The sequence below is a fragment of the Pelmatolapia mariae genome, linkage group LG10_11, assembly GCF_036321145.2.
Source record: "Pelmatolapia mariae isolate MD_Pm_ZW linkage group LG10_11, Pm_UMD_F_2, whole genome shotgun sequence".
NCBI lineage: Eukaryota > Metazoa > Chordata > Actinopteri > Cichliformes > Cichlidae > Pelmatolapia > Pelmatolapia mariae.
The window spans coordinates 25,878,508-25,902,192 of NC_086236.1; the positions used below are offsets into that span (position 1 = coordinate 25,878,508).

General features: G+C 38.3%; 1 protein-coding gene across 2 annotated transcripts; it reads left to right on the top strand.

Annotated features, from left to right (window-relative positions):
* The first annotated feature begins 8,697 nt into the window (after window positions 1-8,697).
* On the top strand, window positions 8,698-19,183 carry LOC134637692 (protein phosphatase 1D-like). 2 transcript variants are annotated; one of them, XM_063488182.1, is made up of 7 exons: window positions 8,698-9,349; window positions 10,796-11,024; window positions 13,075-13,199; window positions 13,325-13,506; window positions 13,760-13,987; window positions 15,907-15,994; window positions 17,022-17,127. In XM_063488182.1, the coding sequence occupies exons 1-6, from the start codon at window positions 8,839-8,841 to the stop codon at window positions 15,988-15,990; spliced, it is 1,359 nt and encodes a 452-aa protein (XP_063344252.1). In that variant the 5' UTR covers window positions 8,698-8,838; the 3' UTR covers window positions 15,991-15,994; window positions 17,022-17,127. The 2 variants fall into 2 exon arrangements, with proteins under 2 accessions (XP_063344252.1, XP_063344251.1); XM_063488181.1 differs by lacking the exon at window positions 15,907-15,994 and having other exon boundaries at window positions 17,022-19,183.
* Window positions 19,184-23,685: the final 4,502 nt, after the last annotated feature.

A 23,685-nucleotide genomic window follows, 5' to 3' on the forward strand; every position in this document is an offset into this window, starting at 1 on the left:
GGCCAGCATCTGGCCAATCCACCATCTTTCATTGTTTATACCGTTACAAGAAAAAAAAAATCATCGGCCCATAAAAACGGAAAATCACCATGACCCACTGGGCAAATGCCCGATGACCAGTCCAGCTATGGTCGTGCCATCAGTTAACCCTTCGCGTGCCAGCTGTGGCGCGCGTGCCCAGGGTTGCCGACCCCTGCCTTAGAGTCTCATCTAGCATGCAACACAATGGAGTAAAAATTAGCTTAACACACCGATTTAGTTATTAACCAACAGCTTGTAAATGTGATGCGTCTAAGGCTCAACTCTAAATTATTAATACTAATTTGCAAACGTTCTACCAACTTAACTTGAATTGTTAAACGTGCAACCAAAAACGATCTAGCTTAAAACATCTCTGTTCCAATGAACTGTTTTACAAACTGTTAGTTTTATATAATTTTTTTTCTTTTATCCAGTTAATAGTTATTCACAGAGTCTTGCAAAACACTGTGTGCTCGACATATTTGTAGGTACTTCAAAACTATCCTACTGTGATGGGCTCAGTATTCTGCAAATCTAGTAAAGATGCTGATGTCTCAAAAAGCGTGAGCCAGAAACAATAATATTTCATAGGAATAAAATATGAAATATGAATAACATTCATATTGAAATCTACTGCTAACATAATGAGCGAGGGAGATTTTTGCAGTATGCTGAATATTAAATGTGGGTGGTAATAATAACATTGCACTGTTTAGCTTTATCCAACATCTGTTGGAGAATACTGAGGGGAATGGTAGAAAGTGGATGTATAAATCAAAATGTAATTTTAAAATATGCCAGCGGAAGAAAAATATGAATCAACCAGAAAAGGCATATAGGGTTATGCATAATATGCTGAAAAGTCCATAGGAAAGAAAATCACACCAACAAATCTACAGTAAAAGCAAAAGAAAGAGAGAGAGAGAGAGAGAAAGTTGCATTATGTAAAGATTAAAAGTATCTGTAATCATCATAATAGTACAATTCTACTGTATGTGAGAAGCATTTCAATAGCTTGCATTCTACTTTGTGTGACACTTTGATGCTGTGGATACAGGTCCACTTACAGCCAACACTTGCAGAGCTGCCCTTGCTGAAAGACAGTATCTACTAGGCTCATCTGCACAGGCTTTGAGCTAATGGGAAGAGAGTGCAGTCCACAGGAGATGGAAGTGCTGATGTCCCCTTCCGTTTTCTGCCTATTGGGAAATAATCACGGCTCACCATCTAACATATTGTCAATAAGATGCTGCAGACTAGAACTCCCCCTATACCCGAGCAGAGAGATCGAATACTGTAAAGTGCACTGGACCGTGAACAAAATCACTTTTCAACACCTCCCCACATACACACGCTCCCATCTTTTCAACCTCCAAAAATTTAATCCCATGTCCTCATGGAGACAGAAACGTGCAGTGCAATATGCTGCCAAGTGTACCATGTCAAAAGGCGGAGTGTAGACACTTAGATACATAGAACGTCTGTCAAGAAACTATGGATACAAAATGCAAAGCAGACATATCCAATGCACCTTGCAGGAATCTACTGCATATGATTAATAAGTACTACGTAATTTTTACATGGCTTAACATCAAGCATATTTAAATCACTATGCACAGGTTGCGATGGTTGATCAGGACTTCTCCAGTGCAACAGCTCCAGGGTGCTAAATGAAAGCAGGGGGCACCACCAGGAAGTATGATTCACTGACAATTTTGGAGTCTAAATCAAGGCCACAGTGGGTGGTATGTAAAGGAAGAGGCTCACGCTATTGAGAAGGAGAGGCTCAGATATTTGATGTACACACAACACACATCCCACCTGCATATATTAGTGTCACTCAGGTAAAGTCATACATCACATACTTTTACATTATACAGGGCTTACTGTTTTCTCGGGGAAAAACTAAGGAGTTCTGGGGAGTTCTTATCAACGCTTGGCAGTTACTGGTGACATATTGCTGTGTCTTTTGGGGGAAATGGATGGTAGGGAGACAAATACAAGCTTTCATCACTGCCACTATAATGCATTAAGGGAGCTATCAGAGCAAGACAAAGGATATTAAAAGTATGAGAGGATATGTCTAGAGCTCCGTCAGGGTTCATAGTAACAAGTCACAGTCAGCTGAGTAGGCACTGTGGAGCAGGAACCACAGCAAGAAGATAACTGATGGTCCCACGGAGCAGCCTCAAAGGGCATGACCCCAGAGGATGAATTACCCTGCATGTCAGGACCAAGAGTTTTCATAGTCCAAGATGCTCTTGGCTTCTATTTACAAATAATTATTGAAATATGGGTTATTTCCGTGGATTTATTGGATTCGTAGCAGTAAAAATGTAATCAAGAATTTAGATTTTATCAAGAAAACAACAAATAAATTACAGCAACGAGTCTACTGCAGCAAACTGTACTTGATACAGCACAAGCACAGATCAAGAGATTTCAAGGGAAATACATACACTAATTCCACTCAGCGTGACAACTGTTAATTTTCAGTGGGTAGTACAGCATGCTCATCATAATTCTGTTTACCTTAATTTGGCTGGGAAAGTCATTTAAAAGCAACTTTTAAAATGCATATAAATAAACTAAAACTACCAAATTAAGAGAAGCTGTAATGTGTGAGTTATTCTTTTGAATTCTAGCATAATTAAATTGCACACATTCACAGCCAAATGCATCTAGAACCACCAATGGATTTTTAGAACTAGAAATCAAAGGGGTTCTCTTAAAGGGCTGTTATGTCTTTTTAAAATTTGCATGGGTTATTTTTGGTCTGACACAATTCAAATCCACTAGGATTACAGTATAGACTAGCATTTTATTATCTAAGACCTAATAACAAAAGTGAAAAATTATGATTGAGCTATTATTTAACATGTGAACACTAAGTAGATTGCAAATTGTAGAATCATTCAATGATGATTTACTAATAATCAGAACACATTTAAAGAATGAAAAAAAGGTTAAGGTTTACAGGTACGCTATAGCATTACTGCCTACATGAATAACTTTCAGCACTACAGCACGTGGACTGTCTGTGCGTGTAAGTCTAAATTAATTGAAAAAGGATTCAGTTGCCTTTGAAGCCACCTATGCCAAAAAACTGCACTAACAGCAGCAATATTACTAAGCAATGAGTAATATGAATGAGTACAACTTTACAACTTACCCCTCCAGGTTATTCCTCAAGTATTACTGGTTCATTTTTCCCAGTGAAGCCAAGTCTCTGCCACTGTGTGTTGTTGAGGCATGCAAGTAGCCCACAATGAAAGCAGAAAGAGAAAGAAAAAGAGGGTTCATTTTAGACCTGTGTAAAAAAAATAAATAAAAAGGCGGTGGTGGGGGTTAAAAGAGGGAGCCTATGCTGGAGGAAGAGCCTAAATAATCCATCTGTGATCTAGGAGACGCTATCAGATGGGGTGAATACAAATCACAGACCTACCTCTGCAGCAACCTAGGTCCAATATCCTCAGGGTCCTAAGGCTACACTCTAACAGTTTATTCTTACAGATGAGGACTAACACCCCACACATTCAAGGACATTAGAAACTGTTCAACTACAACAAAATAATATTTTTAGTCTTATTTTCTGGGATTATTAAAAAGAGAAGGAAATATATTCTTGTATTCAGAAATACCAGTGCTTTATTTTGCACTCAACTCTAAATGAATGTGCATTTTATTAATTAGCATTTTATTTACTGCATCTGTGCTCAACACCACCCTCTCATTTCTTACAAAAACTATTATATCGCAACTATTTATGTATAGCAGAAAGCTCTGTCTTCTTGGATGATTTGGCACAATTTGGAAACAAGTGCATTTGTGTATACCTGTTCGATAAAGATGCAGAGTTCAAGATACCTGCAAAGAACCATGGTGTGTTGTTGCAATGTGGAGAAACAGCCTTGCTTTGTGGCTCACAATCTGCAAAAAGTATCCCACAGGGTATCCACGTTTACCTGCAGCAAAACCAGCCTGCGTCTCTTGCCGGTGCTCTCAGTGAGTGAAATTGAAATGCTTTTTTCTTCTTTCTCATTTCTATTCAGCTATACACATTGAGGGGGGTGGTTCGAACCTGAAGATGCATAGGTCACAAAGCAGGAAAATACCCAATTCATCATAGAGATAACAAAGACAAACACATTCTCACCTATAGAAATTTTAGAGGTTTTGAGGCCACCTGATTCGCATGACTATTAAGCTCTGCCCTTTTCTATTGTCTCCCACCATACACTTCTGTATGATTTTCATTTTTCAGAAACACGTCACCTGTGCAGCAGCAGCAATTGGCTTTATGTTATTTTAATGAGGGCAATGTCGACTGATGAATGCATCTTCTTGTGTGAAATGATGTTGTTTAACAAAAGAAATTGATCTGCAGGATTATTGAACAGCTATGTGTCATACAGGATTCAGCAACAGTAAATCAGCAGGATTAAGCCAACCTGTGCAATGCACTGTAGATTCAAGTACACACCACATATAATAACAGCTTTTAAGTGCTCTTACAAAAAAAGGTGGGGAACCGTACATAGTCTGATGCTGCAATGAAGGAATGTCAGGGCATGTGACCCAAAGCCTTTTTCTTTTCAACTGCACTCTTATCATCAGCACTTTTATCGAAATCCTTCATCTAACTCAGCAGTGCAGCTTTGAATTAACCTCAAGTCAATATCACGGTCATCGATCTAACAGGAGCAGACCTGTGAGTGTGACAGTGGAAAGATAATCAAAAGGAAACATGGCTGTATCTGGCAGGAATGCTGCTTCGGTGATTAGAATGACCAGGCTGCTTGCAGTTTGAACCTGAGGTGGAATCAACAAAATAGAGACCGCGTGGAGAAGCTGATCATAGAGCAAAATTATATTTGTATTTTAAAGAATGCAAATGACTGCCACACCCCTGTTTATGTCTATTAAGTGTTTGGCTGATAAAAATGAACACAATCTGGTGTTTGAGCGCCTCGTCACCTTTATAATATCTATCATTCTTGTTATTGTTTTTGATATCACTCATTATTGTAAACTTCTAGCTGTTACTTGACAGAGCTGCGTGTGCCGATGCAAATGTTCAATGCACTCAGATCAGATATTAAATCATTGTTAACCCAACAGCTTTATGGTACAAAGTCTGTGCGATGTCCAGTTGTTCATACCTATGTGAGAGGTATTTATATAATGCAGTATTTTGTGGTAATGATAAAGCAAGTTTTCTGGAATTCTTGTGTGAAAACAGCAATAGCTGCACAAATTACTTTGAAGAGAAAAAAGTGCATTATTCCAGAAAAAGCACTATGTTGTGAATGATATCCTGTAAGACCAGTAAGACTTGCATTTTGTTCAATCTAAGTTATTTATTTAAAGCTATTATTAAATGAAGGAAACAGCTAATGGGAATGCTAATGAAATTTGTATCTGCATTAGCTGTGTGGTAGTGCATTTCATTTGCATTTGCAGACACAGATGAAATGCGCCACCGCATATTTCTCACAGCAGAAGCGAAACCTCCTAGAATCTCAAATTCATTTAAATTCTCAGTATCAAGTTCCATGAGGTTAGTCACACAGGAATGATGAAGAACTATATCAACATTTGTGAAATTTGGCAACAGGCTTTTTCCTGAAGGGCTTGAGAAACATGTTGACATTTGGTCCTAGCCTTTTTGGCATCTTTCATTCTTAAGTATTGTTTTGTCTTTCCTTCGCTGAGTTTTTTTTTTCTTCTTCGTTGTGAACGTGTCACATAGACAAAGCATACATTTAAGGTCTTGTGATGTCTACATTATCTATTTACTTACCTTGGACAACTTGTACTTATACTACAAAGTGATGTGTAAATACATTTCTTCAGTAAGATTGCTCACATACTTTCACATTCAGTTTAACTGTGATTTGCTCATATCAAATAATGACCAATGACTATATTAGCATACATTTATATGGTAATATTTGAGTCCTTTTTCCTTTACCCTCTTTGGTTGGCCTGACTGACACTTTAGTATCTACTCTGTGCGAAAACCAAAAGAAAAAAAAGAAGAAGCTATTTTTATGGATGGACTATTATACAAGAGCTGCACAGGGAATCTGTGAGAATGCAATCCAGGTGTCATTGCCCCTTGGTAATCTCTCTCGTCTTCAGGAATTCATTTTCTCAGCAGCTTCACTTGAAAATGACATTCTGACACCATTTACATGGAAATCACTTTGCCTCTTCATCTGTAATAGTGGTCTGTACGCAGACAGGACCCCTCTGAGGGCTGGACTATTAATGGACATAAACAAGGAAGGAAGGGAGGAAGGGAGGGAAGAAAGAAAGAAAGAAAGAAAGAAAGAAAGAAAGAAAGAAAGAAAGAAAGAAAGAAAGAATGAAAGAAAGAATGTTGGGTGCATACTAAAACCTGGGGTTTTCTGGGTTAAAGTCAAGGTCAAAGCTTTAGGTATTAAGGGATAAAGCAGCAGTAGAGACTCTGAGAGAAAGCATAATGTGGGAAATTCCTTTTTCTCCACTTAAACCTGGATCCTCTCTTTCCCCTTCTCCCTCTCTCGCATGCACAGACACACACATGCGGACAGGAATACATACCCACATTAAAAAGAGACATAAAGATTTCCGCCTAAAGCGCAAACATCCTCCACAAAGCTCACATCTAAGCACTTGTTGAAAATGCATATAGTCTATGTTTCAGTGCCTTGTTAGATTGCAGTAAGACATGTTTGAATGCAAGATTTTTTTTCCTTTCATGTTTATATCAAATATTTATCCATGATCATATCACAAATTAAACCAATATTTAAAAATGTCAATATTCCACAAAAAAAAAAAAAAAAGGCCTGTGAGGTGGGATAAGAGTAAAACATCTGACACATCTCTCAGGCTCCAGAAAGCCACAAAGCCAATCTATTGTTTGCTTCTCCGTGCTTGCTGCAAAACTGCTGCATACATGCACAGTAGCACCTGTGACCTCAAACTTGAATGTTTGCTTAGACATTCACATTAAACATGTACTACAGCCAGAGTCAATTATGAGATTACCAAATCATAAATAACTGTGTATCTGGTTTACTTGTAGCAAGACAGGGAATGTGGAAGCACCTTTTATATGAATACAACAAAACCATGATAGTTCTACCATGACACATAAGATCAAATATTTTCTTTTCTTATATTAAATGAAAGTATACATTATATGCTTTGACTATCTTTGAATATGAGAGAAAAGGTTAAAAAAAAAGATAGTTTATTTGGCTGGATTAACACTGCCTCCACCTGGCATTACTGTAACACTACTCGAAGTGCTCATAAAGCCACCACAGCTTTGGAGTGAGAAGACCTAAACTTTGTACATTATTTCATGTGGTGTGTTTTAATGAAATCTGTGGTTTTATTTTACAACATGATCAATCTCCATTGCCAGGAAAGACTAAGTGCTAAGCAAGAAACGAGCATTATGCCAGTAAATGTCTGCTATGACCAAAATTATAATACTATCGACAAACACTCGCAGTAATAAGCTCTCTGTAAAAAGCATCTCCACAGTGTGTTTTTACATTAATGTTTTCATTACCCAAGCAATGAAAAAAAGCTTATAGAGTTAACAAGACCAGCGCACACCTCCACACTATCTGGAATGTGTTGGAGATTTCTGTTCAGCAGTTGTAGCTTTATGTGAGCACAACCATCATTTCTCATAGCACAATTTATACACAATGCTAGGATATTGGAACAACTGCTAGCTTAGTCATGATAAATTTGTGTAATTTGAGGTAATTGAGTATGAAGGGAAAATAACTAAATCAATCAATAAAAACACAGTTAAAATCAGTTTCCAATACATTTTCAGTTTTCAATAGATTTCCAGATCACAAGAACAGTCGGCTAAAGGTGCTTTATACTGTAAGATAAAGACAGTACAGCCTACAGTAATGGTGAGAACAACCCAACAGTCAGATGAACCCCTATGAACAAGAACTTGGTGACAGTGGAAAGGAAAAACTCCTTTTTAACAGGAAGCAAAGCGGGGTAGAACCATGGAGGGAGACAAAACTATTTTTTTAAAAACTTTTTTTTCTATTTCTTTATTTTTTTTAGTAGAGTATCTCTAGTACTATAAGCTTTTGTAACAGCCACCATCAAATTATGTGCAGTTAATACTTAACTAGGTTGAGTGGGATAGTTATTTTAGTAAGTAATTTTTGTGTGAATTGGAAATCTTTACCTTGAAAAGCACAAGGTTTTTGGCTTTATTTCAGATCGGTTTTTCATAACTGAGACCAAAACCTTGCATAACTTCCAGTTATGTTTAAACGTCTTTTCCCAATTTATAGAAGCTGAAGCTTCTGAACACATAGTCACCGATAGTCCGGTTATATAAATAAAATTAATTAATGAATAAATAATGTTTAATGAGTCTACTTTTTGCCATCTTAGGGTGATTTGCTACAGCCAAATAAAGAGTCGGCTTTTGAAAATTATTTGTTGTTACCACTATCATACCAAAGCAAATGTTTCGGGTGTAATATAACATGAGCTTGTCGTTGCAAGGTTTTCGAGCTGCCGTGAAGGCAGCACGACAGGCGGGAGTGCCATGCGAAGTGTCTGAGTTGATGCATTTAAAGAGAGAGAGGGTGAGAGCGAGTAAAGCGACGTCATTACGTACAGCGGGACGTCGCGGAGAAGATAAACAAAAAAGGCAGGAAGCCTTCGGCTACACAATCGCGGCAAAATCGGTTTAAAATTTTACCTTGGAGCTGCAGTTAGCAACTACATGCAGCCTTTTATTGCTTAGGTACGTGCCACACGGAGTTCACAGTCATGGACGACGCAATGATATTCCGTATGAGTGCATTTTCTGAGCAAGGAGGGAGAAAATACATGGAGGATGTTGTCGAGATAAGACTCGAGTACGAGCCGACGCCAGCCGAAGACTATCCAAATTCTCAGAGACACGGGGGACCGGGGAAAGCGGAAAGTGAAGCTATCAAACAGACTCAGAGTGAGACCCACGGACACGAGGTTTCCGCCGAGTCGAGTCCAGCTACTGCAGCGTGGACAGAGAGTTTATCAGACGGGAATAGCGGCAACATCAGTGCACCAACATCAGACCAAAAAGACGCGGAAAATCTAGTTGATACTCGAAGGTCCGTGGCGTTTTTCGCCGTCTTCGATGGCCACGGGGGCCGAGAAGCAGCACATTTCGCTAGGGAGAATCTGTGGGGTCTGCTGAAAAGGCAACGGGGGTTTTGGTCGAAGGATCACAGCGAAGTGTGTACCGCTCTACGGAAAGGCTTCATCGCTTGCCACCACGCAATGTGGAAAGAGCTACGTGAGTCATCCAAGTTATCTAACTTGCACTTTATTCCCTCATATTTTTTCGCTGGTGATCTTTATTGCAGCACGTCGGGCGTAAAATCTCACAATTACGAGTATCGGCATCTTAGATGGCAAAATGCTGTCACGTGAGGCAGCATCCCACTCAGCTGGTTGCTGGTGGCTCCCCCGACGGCCAATCCCGTTACAATTAACAGCGAGCTGTCATCTGACCTCGACTCAGCCTTCGAGGCTGTCACAATATGATGTTGATATGATAGGATGCAAAGACATTAATGGTTAAAACGCAGGGAAAATACTGTTTTAGAGATTATTTTTTCTGAGAACTTTAGAGAAAATATTCATAGTTTCAGTATTTTTGATAAATGGAATGAAATGCAATTAACCACGAGTCAATGTTCAGTCTTTCCCAAATAGCATGGGACTGCGGGTTTTAAAGTATATATGGTAACATGAGCTTTATGGGACTGGATTTTTTAAAGTGAAAAAACAGTTTTCAGCTGTGTGCCCCCCCCCCCCCCCCCCCCTCCGCCCTTAAAACACAGTCACACACACTCACACAGTCTTTATTTCCTCCTGTAGGTGCTGTAAGAAGGGGTCACGAAGATACAAAATCCACAGTTTCCTGTGGTTTCCCTAAAGGTTATAAGGCAGTCTAGAGGTTTTTATAAAAGTTTATTTCGGGGTTCAAAAGTGAACATATGCCTCTCACTGTTATGCAAGCTGACCTTGTAATTTTTCTTTTTATGTGATAGGCTGTTTTAGATATGAGCTTTCCAACTGTGATTCTGCCTAGATTTCTAATTCAGTTTCTTTTTTTTGTTTTTTGATGCGGGGAAAAAGCAGGCCTGTATTTTTCTGTTTGTTTGTTGTTTTACAGTCAATGCGTCTGTTTTTATTATCATACAATATTAACAAAAAGAAAAAAATACTCTTGCGTACGTCTTATGCAGGGAGCAGCTCCATTGGTAAGAGTTTAACATCATTATTTTCCAGTGCAACTTTAGGGGAAACAAACAAAACATATACCAACATTGATAATGGGAATCAATGAACTCAATTATGATTGGACAATTTGAAACCACTTCCCTTTAGTTCTGATAGTGCTAACACCTTTATTGGATCAGATTTTTAACTCACTGAAGCTTAATTTAGACTTGTGAATCTCTGTAGAGCCTACGGCATAATCTACATCAGCTTAAGGTTTTCATTTACAACTTATCTAAGGCATAGATTTACCCGCACAAACAGAAATCCACTGTTAATCCTTGCATTCGTAATAATTCTATGCTTCATAGGTCTGGAGTAAGTTTCTAAGTATCATATTCATAATGTTAATGTAACTTCTGCTTACCTTTTTAATGTAACATTTCTTGTTAGAATTTTTGCTAAGTGGTCTCAGAAAGCTGACTTACATTTGACTTTTCTTTTCCCCTTACAGCTGAGTGGCCAAAGACTATTACCGGGCTGCCCAGTACATCGGGCACCACAGCTAGTGTCATTGTCATCCGTGGGGTTCACATGTATGTTGCCCACGTAGGGGATTCAGCTGTAGTGGTTGGAGTGAAAGAAAATGACTCTGACATCACGCTCCAGGCACTTGAAGTAACACAAGACCATAAACCTGAACTTCCTAAAGAGAAGGAAAGGATTGAACGACTTGGTGGCAGGTGAGTCATGAACAGAACCTCAGAGAACTTCTTCTGTGAGGAACTTGTCAAGACTACAGAGTTAGAGGCTCTATCAGATAGTCAAATAATAAATGTAAGGTGGCTCTGACTCAGGAGGTAGAGCAGGTCACCTACTAATCAGACGGTTGGTGTTTCTATCCCCGTCTGCTAGAGTAGAAAAGCGCTATATAAGAACCAGCCCATTTACCATTCAAATCCAGGCATTTGTTCAGTTCCAGCATTGCTGATCTTCTGTCAAGCTTAAATGTCTTTTGGATAACTTGTCCATGTATTAAACACCTTTTGTTACCAATGTCTGAAAATATTTTAATGTCTCAGTGGGTGGCGTCTTATACCCTTAAGCCACATGTAATGGTTGAAGGTTGGCTTCTTAGTGGAAGTTCAAAAGCTGTCTTGATTATGCTTGTTCCTAAACTGGCTAATGATAATGCAGAAAAGGAGTCCATTAATCATGAAATAAACATAACCAAGTGTGCTTGGTCCCAGCATAAAATAGAATCCATTTAGAACTTTAGAAACCTAGCCTGCTTAAGGCTAGCTAGCTGCTGCTTCGGCTATTGAGCAATTTGCATTGGTTGCATATTAGATAATATTACTTAGCATTAACCAGACGATAAACAGTGTTATTGTAACCCTTCAGACCAAATGGGTATGGCTATTTCGTCCAAACTCTTGACACTGAACTGATACATCAGCTTGGGATTTCTCAAATCAATTTTTCTAACTTTAGCTAGCATTTTTCATATACTGACTTACACTAAGCAGACATTCTATTAGGTACACCTAGTTGGTAGTGGACTGGAGCCACTTTCACCATCAGAACTGAAAAAGTCTTCATGGTATAGATTCAGCAACCAAACATTCCTCAGACATTTCGGTCCTTGTTTACAAGCTGAGCATCACAAGTTCAGCCATAAGCATCTAGATACATTGTTCTAAAGGGATGGACATGTTCATCAGCGATATTCAGGTTGTCTGTGGTGTTTAAATGATGCTCACTTGGCACTAAAGGGTGCAAAGTGTACCACAAAAACTTCCCCCACACACTATTGCACCACCAGCAGCCAGAATCACTGATACAAGGCAGGATAAAACCATGGTTTAGTGTTGTTTACATCAGATTCTGACCCTAACATCCATGGGTTGCAGCAGAAATCAAGGCTCTTCCAATCTTTTCTTGTTCAGTTTTGCTGAGCCCAGTGAGCTGTAGCCTCAGTTTCCTGAGGCTTCTTAGCTCACAGGACTGTCACCGGGTGTGGTCTTGTGCTGCTGTAGCCCATCTACTTCAGAGTTCAGTGTGTGGTCGATTTAGAACTGCTCTTCTGCATCATCTTCTTCTACCTTCGTTGTAACCAGTGGTTATTTGAGTTAGTGTTGTCTTCCTGTCAGTTTGACACAGTTTGGACCTTTTTTTTGACACCAACAAGGCATTTTGACCCAGTGAACTGCAGCTTGCTGGATTTTTTTTATCTTCTTTTTTGGGGAGGGACCTCTGTGTAAACCCTAGAGATAGTTGTGTGTGTGATCCTAGTAGATCAGCAGTTCCCAAAATACTCAGACAGCACCAAAAACGCCACCATGTTCAAAGTTACTTAAATCACCTTTCTTCCCCATTCTGAAGCTTGGTTTGAAATTCATCAGTTTGTGTTGAGCGTGTCTACATGCCTTAAACATATTGCGTTGGTACTATGTGACTGACTGATTAGATATTTGCATTAACACTCAGCTGAACAGGTGTTCCTAACATAGTGGCCGATGGGTGTATCTATAGCTAGCTATCTACAGTAATAGTCAGAGGGCGTTTGGCCAGCAAGTTGGAACTAACTAGATGTGTTATGGTTTTTTTGATCATGCCCAAATCAGCCTAACTGGCATTATGCAGGATTATATCTATCATCACTGTGTGAACACAAGCTGCAATTAACTGCAAGCAGTAGAATGATGACTGCAGTTCACTTGATGTGTGCAGGTGTCATTAATAACAATGGTTTTGAGCAAAACCTTGCGTTTCTTTGTTTTATTTTTGTAGTGTAATGAAAAAATCTGGGGTGAACCGTGTTGTGTGGAAGAGGCCCAGGCTGACCCATAATGGCCCTGTGAGGAGGAGTACAGTCATTGACCAGATCCCTTTCCTGGCCGTAGCCCGATCCCTTGGTGAGAAATTTAACTCTTTATTTATGAGATGTTTAAATGTAAGTGCACGATGCGAGTAATGGCCTTCTTTTTTTTTTTTTTTTTAAATGTATTCCCACTAATTATAATTTCTTGTGTGTTGACAGGTGACCTCTGGAGCTATGATTTCTACAGTGGAGAGTTTGTGGTTTCTCCTGAGCCTGATACCACCGTGATGACCCTTGACCCCAAACGGCATCGCTACATTATTCTCGGCAGTGATGGACTGTGGAACATGATGCCACCCAAGAATGCTGTTAATATGTGTTATAGTCACGACAAAATGGTGGTACGTAATAGTACCATTTTAATATTTTTACCTTATGTTTAATGTTATGTTATGTTTACATGCAGTATAGAAAGTGGTTTGGAATTTAAAACGGTTACAACGTTTCTTAAGGTAGATGCCTGCTGTACTTATTAGAGTGGGGCAGTTTTGAATTGATTGTAACACTTTCACCTCAAGTAAACATAATTTCAGTTAAAGTGGTATCACTGGAAACCTGAAAATATTGATTCTCTTTATCTCTTAATTTATTAAGGGGCCAAAGGGAATGTCTTGTGCCCGCCGGCTGGGATGCACAGCTCTGTTGTTTTGGAAGGAACGCATGCTCCGTGCAGATAATACGACAGTGATCGTCCTAGCCCTACAGGAACGCGGTGGCCCACCTATCCCTATGCATCGAGATGAGATTGTTGTCGACATGGCTACAGGAATTGACCACGTTCCTGGCCCAGGGACGACTTATAACACATGTGAGGTCCCAAAGGTCAGTACCCTAGCTTTTCTTTAGCCTTTTCCTTTTGCTCTGTTTCCATTAAAGCATATACCCAGTGTGTTCACAGTGTGTGTTTGTCTTTGGCTATTCACTGTATTGTTCTCTCTCTCTCTCTCTCTCTCTCTCTCTCTCTCTCTCTCTCTCTCTCTATCTATCTATCTATCTATCTATCTATCTATCTATCTATCTATCTATCTATCTATCTATCTATCTATCTATCTATCTATCTATCTATCTATCTATCTATCTATCTATCTATCTATCTATCTATCTATCTATCTATCTATCTATCTATCTATCTATCTATCTATCTATCTATCTATCTATCTATCTATCTATCTATCTATCTATCTATCTATCTATCTATCTATCTATCTATCTATCTATCTATCTATCTATCTATCTATCTATCTATCTATCTATCTATCTATCTATCTATCTATCTATCTATCTATCTATCTATCTATCTATCTATCTATCTATCTATCTATCTATCTATCTATCTATCTATCTATCTATCTATCTATCTATCTATCTATCTATCTATCTATCTATCTATCTATCTATCTATCTATCTATCTATCTATCTATCTATCTATCTATCTATCTATCTATCTATCTATCTATCTATCTATCTATCTATCTATCTATCTATCTATCTATCTATCTATCTATCTATCTATCTATCTATCTATCTATCTATCTATCTATCTATCTATCTATCTATCTATCTATCTATCTATCTATCTATCTATCTATCTATCTATCTATCTATCTATCTATCTATCTATCTATCTATCTATCTATCTATCTATCTATCTATCTATCTATCTATCTATCTATCTATCTATCTATCTATCTATCTATCTATCTATCTATCTATCTATCTATCTATCTATCTATCTATCTATCTATCTATCTATCTATCTATCTATCTATCTATCTATCTATCTATCTATCTATCTATCTATCTATCTATCTATCTATCTATCTATCTATCTATCTATCTATCTATCTATCTATCTATCTATCTATCTATCTATCTATCTATCTATCTATCTATCTATCTATCTATCTATCTATCTATCTATCTATCTATCTATCTATCTATCTATCTATCTATCTATCTATCTATCTATCTATCTATCTATCTATCTATCTATCTATCTATCTATCTATCTATCTATCTATCTATCTATCTATCTATCTATCTATCTATCTATCTATCTATCTATCTATCTATCTATCTATCTATCTATCTATCTATCTATCTATCTATCTATCTATCTATCTATCTATCTATCTATCTATCTATCTATCTATCTATCTATCTATCTATCTATCTATCTATCTATCTATCTATCTATCTATCTATCTATCTATCTATCTATCTATCTATCTATCTATCTATCTATCTATCTATCTATCTATCTATCTATCTATCTATCTATCTATCTATCTATCTATCTATCTATCTATCTATCTATCTATCTATCTATCTATCTATCTATCTATCTATCTATCTATCTATCTATCTATCTATCTATCTATCTATCTATCTATCTATCTATCTATCTATCTATCTATCTATCTATCTATCTATCTATCTATCTATCTATCTATCTATCTATCTATCTATCTATCTATCTATCTATCTATCTATCTATCTATCTATCTATCTATCTATAGACTTTGAAAGTGACTGGGTATAAAGTGTTTGCCTAACACATCTATTCCATGTGTTGACTGTTATTTCAGTCCATTTTTTTTAATTATCATTTTAATACTTTCACCAGTTGGAATATGATTATTGGTAAACACCTAGAGAAATTAGCCAAAGGTCACACAATCAGTTTCCATCAGAAGACCGATGGTTTACCAGATCACTTTTTGTTTTCGGGGCCCAACAGGCGGAGCATGAGGATGGCATGTTTTATGAAGAAGATGAGGTATTTGGAGAAGAACATGAGGGATGGACATGCCTGGAGTGGTAGTGAGGTGACTGACTCAGCAATGAAAATGTGTCAAAAATGATTAGCCCATGATTTGCCCTTCTCAAGATCCAGGCTGGTCTTACTGAATCTGATAGGAAAACGCAGCTGTTTGGATCAAAGGATGACCACATCTCTGTACAACTGGTTAAGCTAATTTGTTCTGAAATACTGGTATTATTACCTCCAATGTAGCGCTTTTGTTTATTTAAATCTGTTCATTGGTATTTACCAGAACTTTACTGACAAATGAGCACCAGTGGTGGGAGACGGTGAAACGGCTGTTCTGTTCATTGGTATTTACCAGAACTTTACTGACAAATGAGCACCAGTGGTGGGAGACGGTGAAACGGCTGTTGTTCTCAGATTATTCCCAGGTTGCACTGGCACAACAGCTGGCATCAGTCTAGGAATTGTGTTACAAGTTTCTGTCAAAGATCTTATTTAAAATGTCAAATTTTTCAGTGTTTATTGACGCCAGTGCCTTTAGCATCCTTAAAGTCAAGAAGACGGTAACCCTGATGATGATTGAGTTTATGATATGAGCGCTTTTACACATACTCTGAACTGCAGCTCATCTAACGCTGTGAGATGGCATTGGGAGAGTATATTTACACTTCCAGAGAAGATGATGATTGTTAAAGATGACCAGTTTATTTAGGCGGACAGATGGAAGACGGGGATTTTTTGGACTGCATTTACTCACCTTGATCATTCTTTCAGATGCCAGTCATATATCGATATTTACTGTTTGCATCATTTGCACATTTATCACATGTGCATGCAATACACATAAAACTCAGTGTAGATTCATTTTTATATCTCTGAGTTTGTCTCCATGTCTCCATTCAAATAATATAGCTTCCATGAGTCCATCTCATTTTTAGTCATAAGTTATTAAATGGCAACTTTTTGTTTGTTTTGTTTATTCTTGACAACTATGTTTGGATTTCAAAGAATGTGTACTTAGTTTTTGGAATTCTATTTAATCACTCAATAATAATGCTAACTTTTTAATTTTCGCTTTATTTCAGTGGAGTGGCGAACCACTGAATGTTCCCTCGCCTTTCAAAGAAAGTTCCACAACTCTGGAGCAGGCATTTGGGTTTTACGAAGCCGCTTTCTGTGCGACCACACAGCTCTTACCCGACATCGACTCCGTCGGGGACGCGCTGCCCCCTTCAGATGATTCAGCCAATGTTTTTGAAAAGCAAGACTCGACCACGCAGATGGACTGTGCTACTTCCCCTCCGCCAATAAAAAGGTCTCGCCGCTGTTCGCACGTCTCCCCAGAACTCAAAGGTCCTCATCGTCGGCTCGGCCGGCCCCCCAACAAAGGTTTGTCCCCAAAGACGCCTCACGGTGAGACGGAAAACGAACAGTCCCTTCAAACTCAAAGCAGAGAAAGAAGCTCCTCTGAGGAACGCACCATCCTTTCACAGCACCACAACGCTGCCTTGTGCGTGTGCTGAATCCGGTCTCATACACAAGGTGGTTTCTGGCCGCGACGCTGAACTAATGATGTGCATCGTGTTGACTTTGAACCAGGTGTGCCACAGGCCTATTCCTAAATGTATAATTTTACTACAAAGTCCTTTTTTTTCTTTTGTAAATATATCAGAAATTGTGAATATGTTATTCCTTTATATTTTTTTGCCCCCACTTTGTGTTTGAGTTTTGATTTGCTCTGTTTACGCTACCGAGTGTCATGCTTTTAAGTTTGTACAATATATTCATAAGCCAGCTAATGGGAGATCAGAAAATCTGGCACAACATCAGTTCAGCAGAACTGTTAAGCATGTGATCCTCGAGATTTTTAATCAACTATTCATGAACTATTTTAGATTGTTTGTTTGTTTTTTTTAACTTGGTGGATGGTATTACATGCTAGCCTTTGTTTGACTAGATTTAATATTTCCCATCAGTTGTTTGGATCCCTGCTGAGTTTAAATGTGCTACTGACTCAGCATCTGGAAAGGGTTCAGAGCCAGTTCACATCAAATGGGGAGGCTCAGGTTCTGTGTAATCACTTAGAGAGATGCCTCTAGTACTTATTCTTTAGGGTTCAAGCAACAGGTGTGAGGAAATTATGCAGGTTCCAGTTTTTAATCTGTATTAATTGTGTGCTGTTATGATCACAGCTTTTACTCATATGATTGATGAATTTCATGCATAGCTTTTAACACAACACAAGCTAACTTCACACAGATTACATGTTCTCATAATGGTGTGTACTTGTATGTACACAGTTTGAGTGAAATGGTCATTTACTGTTTTTCGGGTTCTTTTTTTCATTTTTGGGTTTTCCTATTGTTCTGTTCCACTCGCCTTAATTTATTTTTATTTATCATTTGGCCATTTGAATGACACTTTTGGACCTCTTTACAACTTTAATAAAGGCAGCAAAAGAGGTTATTGACTCGAACGGGTGTCTACGTATTGGAAAAGCCAAGCACACTACCTGTCCACTAGGCACTAACTAACAACTTCAACATGTCTTCCTCTTTGTATATGTATTCTTTGTATATGCATGGTTTTGCATCCGCAGCTTGTTTGACTTTACGAAGGCAACACTTTATGTTCCGTGAGTTGACTACATTAAGTGCCCGATTCGTGGTGTTGTGTTTATACGGCAGCTCAGCAAAAGTCCCAGCTCATTCGTTGCCTTCTTTTTCCATTTTAAAATGTCATGGATGCCTTAGCACAGCCGAGTCCGACGTGCTCTTCACATTATTTTACATATTTGGGAACCGAACTGGTGACAATCTCTGTGGCCCAGCCTCGAACGCCACGCACCTTCAGTTAGTCTAATTAGTCGTTAGTCTAATTCTACCATTTGCACTGCATCACACTAAATCTGCTCTGCGTGGTTAATATTTTGTTCCTGTTACTTTGAGCGGTTTGTTCGTTTTTGTACGGTGTGTCAATATGCAATAGAAGTTTGTACAGTACATTATTATGCAAAGTAATCGGGGTGTTTCAGGAGTCTGGCATGCTCAGATCTATTCCATGTGTTGTGACGTGTCCAGATGGGTGTTAATGGGCATGTGGTGTGTTATGACAAATTAAAATGCTTTGGTCTGACTTTGTATCCAAATGCTGCCGGTTTTCAAGATTTAACTGTGTAAGTTACAGACTTTGAAAGTGACTGGGTATAAAGTGTTTGCCTGTTGTAATAAAGTTCTCATTTTTCACACAGCGTCATCATTCAATAATTTCCCAACTTTGATAACTAGATTAGCTGTTTGGTAAAGCAGCTTAATCAGTAGACATTTGTGCACAGTATATAGTCTTGAGTTAGCGTGGCGCTGAGATATGCTGTAGAGGGGGAGAAGAGAGGTAATAGACCATGCATTTGGTGCTATTGTCCAGTAGATGGCAGCAATGTAAAGGGTTTGAATGCCATCTTTACCGGACAAATTGGGTATCTCTTATATAAATCCCACAGATCTAAATCACTAATATACATGACTTGCAACGTGGCTCTTTACAATACATTTTTTTGGACAAATAATTTCTTGTTGAACCTCTTTTTAGATGTTCAATAAGAAAAGTGGTCAAAAACATGGACTGATAAGTCTGTGAAGGTTCTCAGTCATCCAGGTCATAGTAGTCTAAGGAGCTTGGAAAGAAAAGCATCTGGACTTCTTTAACTTGTTTGAAGACGTTTTACCTCTCATCCGAGAAGCTTCTTCAGTTCTAAGGTCAAATGGTGGAGAGTCCCAGATTTAAACCCAGTGGGAGTAACCCCCCAAAGAGGGACAAAGGACCCCCTGATGATCCTCTACCTAATCACATGAGCCAAGGTGTGAAAACGGGTGTGGGTCACAATCAGTGACTGGACTGATAAGAGCTACAGTTTTAGGACAAAAAAACAAACAAACTCCCAACATGGTGGAAAAAAGGTTGGTTTGACTTTGCAAATGCTTTGGCTGTCCAGTATTTTTATACCTTTTTAAAAGGAAAGATACATGGAAAAAACAAATTTCAATACAGGATTGTGCTAATTTACGCTATTTTAATATATGTTGTTAAATAGGAGGATCTTATTTATAGTTAAATGTAATTTCTCATACTACATATCATCATTTATATTTAGAAAGAAATAAAGTCTTTTGTAGTAACATGGACTCTGACACACTCTCTACTTTGCATTTCATTTACACGTTACAGACATCAGATCCATGATAGCGTTGTGTTGACTTAAATATTTCATCGACTGTCAGCTCGGCATCTGCTGACCCACCTAACACGCAACGTTTCCCTTTTACTGCAGTCTGTCGCTGTACATCAGCCAGCGAAGCATCACTGTGTCCACCGCATTTCTCTCTGCTCCGCCTGTCTGAATTTCTTACAAATAAGCATGATCAGAGCCAGTCGAGGAGGGCAGTGGAGAGCAAACTGGATGTGACAGCTACAGGAATGTCGTTAAGTGCATTTACACAAATGTTCTACACTATTGATGCACTTGCATATTTCCAGGTTATGCTTCTTCCTTAAACTCCACTGTGTTTTGGAGACTAATGTACTTTTAGTTTTGTACTTTTCACTCTGACAGTTATAGTTGCCAGTTAATTGCTATCTAATTTATTAAAAAAAAAAAAAGGGACAAAAGACAATACTAAAAGTCAGACATGTCCTGCTAGAAGAAAAGGAACAGAGAAGATCAGGTACATCTGTTCCATATTCCAAGGAAATCTGGAAAAAGTGAGGAGCAAAAAATGCCATGAATACATTCAAACTGCATCTCTAGTCTGCAAATGTCCCCTTTTATTCATTCCTTCCCCCATACTGTTGGACCTGGTTTGATCACCATTAGAACAGGATTTTCGAAGGGTAGCTGCCATGAAGGGTACCATCCTCACCAACATCCAATGCACTTTGTTCTGAAAACAGGCCTGAAATAAGACAGAAAAACTCAGTTCAGAAAAGAACTCCAAAGATTACTCAGAGTAGGAGTAAAGAGTTCAAACTTTCAGTCTCATAGGTAGATGCGGTTGCAAATTTAAGTGAAAACCTGAGTGATTTAGTGGAGAAGCTCCTATAAACAACTTGAAGCTCAAGCTTTTCTGGCAGCAATCAGTGCCCCAGTGGCTAGCACAGACATTATTTATAATGTGATTTTCTTTAGTTTATCTCCCAAACTCTTTCATGCGTGTACATAGTACAACCTACAGCAAACATTTACATGTGCTTAGTAATCTTGCACTTCATTGTCATGTGTCACATGAAATTCCATTGATTAACTTAGACTTTTGATCACCTGCCACCTTCACACTCTCACTAATTGACTTGTTTCTCTCCAAGTGTACCGTCTCCTTCGGGCAGCATCTCAGCAGACCTTTAATGGCTTGCCCTGCGCCACTCTTGGGAGGCTCTAGAGTAAGTGTTATGACGAGAGAGACTTCTCCACATGATGTAAAATGACGTGCCCTCATTTTCTCCCCCTGGTCTCTCTCCAAAAAATGTGTGCTGGATTGTGTTCAAATACTGTTTGAAAGATAAAATTAGATCTTTTTACTAGTGTAAAAATTAGACTTGGATAGTTTTCCAGTTTTCCATAATAATTATATTCCAAAAGTCATCATTATTTGATTTATTCATCAGATGTCCTAAATTATTGCTGCCTTTTTAAGCCTGCTTAGTAGCCTTGTTTAAAGGCACTGTACTATAAATCATAAAGTCTCCACTTATGCTTCTTAACTGTTCTTGATGATAGCTACTGAATAGTACCAGGCTCCAAAGTAATGCAGCTTAACTCGATGGACTGTGTTGTTGCACCTTTCCATTTGCACAATGTGCACTTAAATCAGGCAGGAATCTTTCACTTTATTATTTTTTCCTTTTTCTTACAGTCACCACACCTTCTTTTCGGTCATTCGCTCATGCTGCAAACCCACCCAGGGAAAAGAGGGACCACAAGCCAGTGTACTCCTAGTGGTGGTCCCAAACTCTGATAAATGGGGAGGGTTGCATGAGGAAGAGCATCCAGTGTAAAGGCTTTACCAAATCAAAAATGCTGATGAATTAGATTTTCAAACTGGGTCAGCAGGAGTCTGCATTAATTGAGACTTCATTTGGCGTTGTTGGCTAATAGGTTGCCAGTAGAAACTGTCCTACTAAAGACAAAGGAAGAGGAAAAGAGGGAATCCGTGTTCAGAGACAGCAAGAGAGAAGGGAAGGCAGAAGTGTGGAAATGAGGGTAGGGACTTTAAATGTATGGACTATGATTGCTTACACTTGTAAGCAATCAAACTACTCATTAACACAAATATCTAATCAACCAATCACATGGCATCAGTTCAGTACATTTAGACACACTGACATGGTCAAGACAACCTTCTAAAGTTTAAAGTAAGCATGGTTTAAAAACTACAGTCTGCGTATTGTTGTGGCAGTGTTCATCCCTTTATGACCACAGTGTGTCCCTCTATCTTGCACTCACATGGCCTCCACATTCACCAGATCTCGATCCACTGGAGTATCTTTGGGATGCTGTCGAATGGTAAATATGCAACATGGATGTGGAGACCATGCACAAACCGTGTGGACTGAAATCTCTGAGAAATGTTTCCAGCACCTTGTTGAATCTTTGCCATGTAGAAATGGTCCAAATATGGTCCAAAATGGTACTGTCAAAGTGACTTTCTGGTAAGTGTAAATTTTCTTTCTCTATTGCTTTTTGGGCAGCAATCAGTTTTTATTGTTCTTAAGAAGCACCACATTCCTAAAACAGCACAATAAAGCCCTATAAGCTGCTCAGTATGATGAACCTGCTTCATATTACAGACTTCAACACTTCTTACTTTACTTTATAAATCGAAAACCAAATCATCCTGGACAAAATGTTCAATGATGCTTCCTCTCAGGAAATTTGCATTAAAAGCTCATGGTTTACGATATAAAACAAACAAACAAAAAACACCAAAAAAATGGCTAAATTAAATCAATTTAGCAAATAAGAGTGGGCCTAAATTCCTCGACACTGAGGTGAATGACTCACTTCCAGGTGTTGCAAAGGCTGTTCTGGCTGCCAAGGGTGGCACAACCACTTATTAACTTCAGGTGAAATTACTTTTTCACATAGGGCCAGGTAGGTTTCGATAACTTTTTTTCTTAATAAATGAAATCATCATTCTAAAACTGTATTTTCAATTTATTCAAGTTACTTTCTCTAATATAAAAATTTGTTGGTGATATGATGCATGTAAGTGTGGCAAATATGCAAAGAAATAAGAAATCTGGGGTATGGGGTAAATACTTTTTTACAGCACTATATGAACTCACGTGGCTTACTCACTGTATCCTCAAGCCCTCCAGCCATATTCTGTTTTCCAGGAATAGGTGAACTGCTTGAGAAAGGTTTGCCTGTTGATCACAAAATCCATTTAACTCTGAGCCAGGTGTCAATGTGCCCAAGTGTCCCAAATACAATGAATAATGCTCCATCACATTATGAGCAGACAGGCTTTGGCTAAAGTCAGCGAGACAGCATACTACACCAAATTCTGATGGATAGAAATACTTTGACATATCATTACTATGATATGCTTTATGTTTTAAATATAAAAGGTTAGTTTAAAAAAGAATTACATTTAGAAAAAAACTATTTATGCATTAATTACTTCATTTCTCAAGACAGGCATTCTGACTTGGGAAATACATGTGTAAATAATAACACTTATTATATTCCATTTT

What these genes read in the sequence shown, in the direction of transcription:
- LOC134637692 (XM_063488181.1), top strand. Translation starts at nt 8,839, where the DNA reads ATGGACGACGCAATGATATTCCGTATGAGTGCATTTTCTGAGCAAGGA. An exon ending in CGCAATGTGGAAAGAGCTAC is followed by an intron (nt 9,350 to 10,795) that starts GTGAGTCATCCA and finishes TTCCCCTTACAG; the next exon opens with CTGAGTGGCCAAAGACTATT. An exon ending in ATAGTCACGACAAAATGGTG is followed by an intron (nt 13,507 to 13,759) that starts GTACGTAATAGT and finishes TAATTTATTAAG; the next exon opens with GGGCCAAAGGGAATGTCTTG.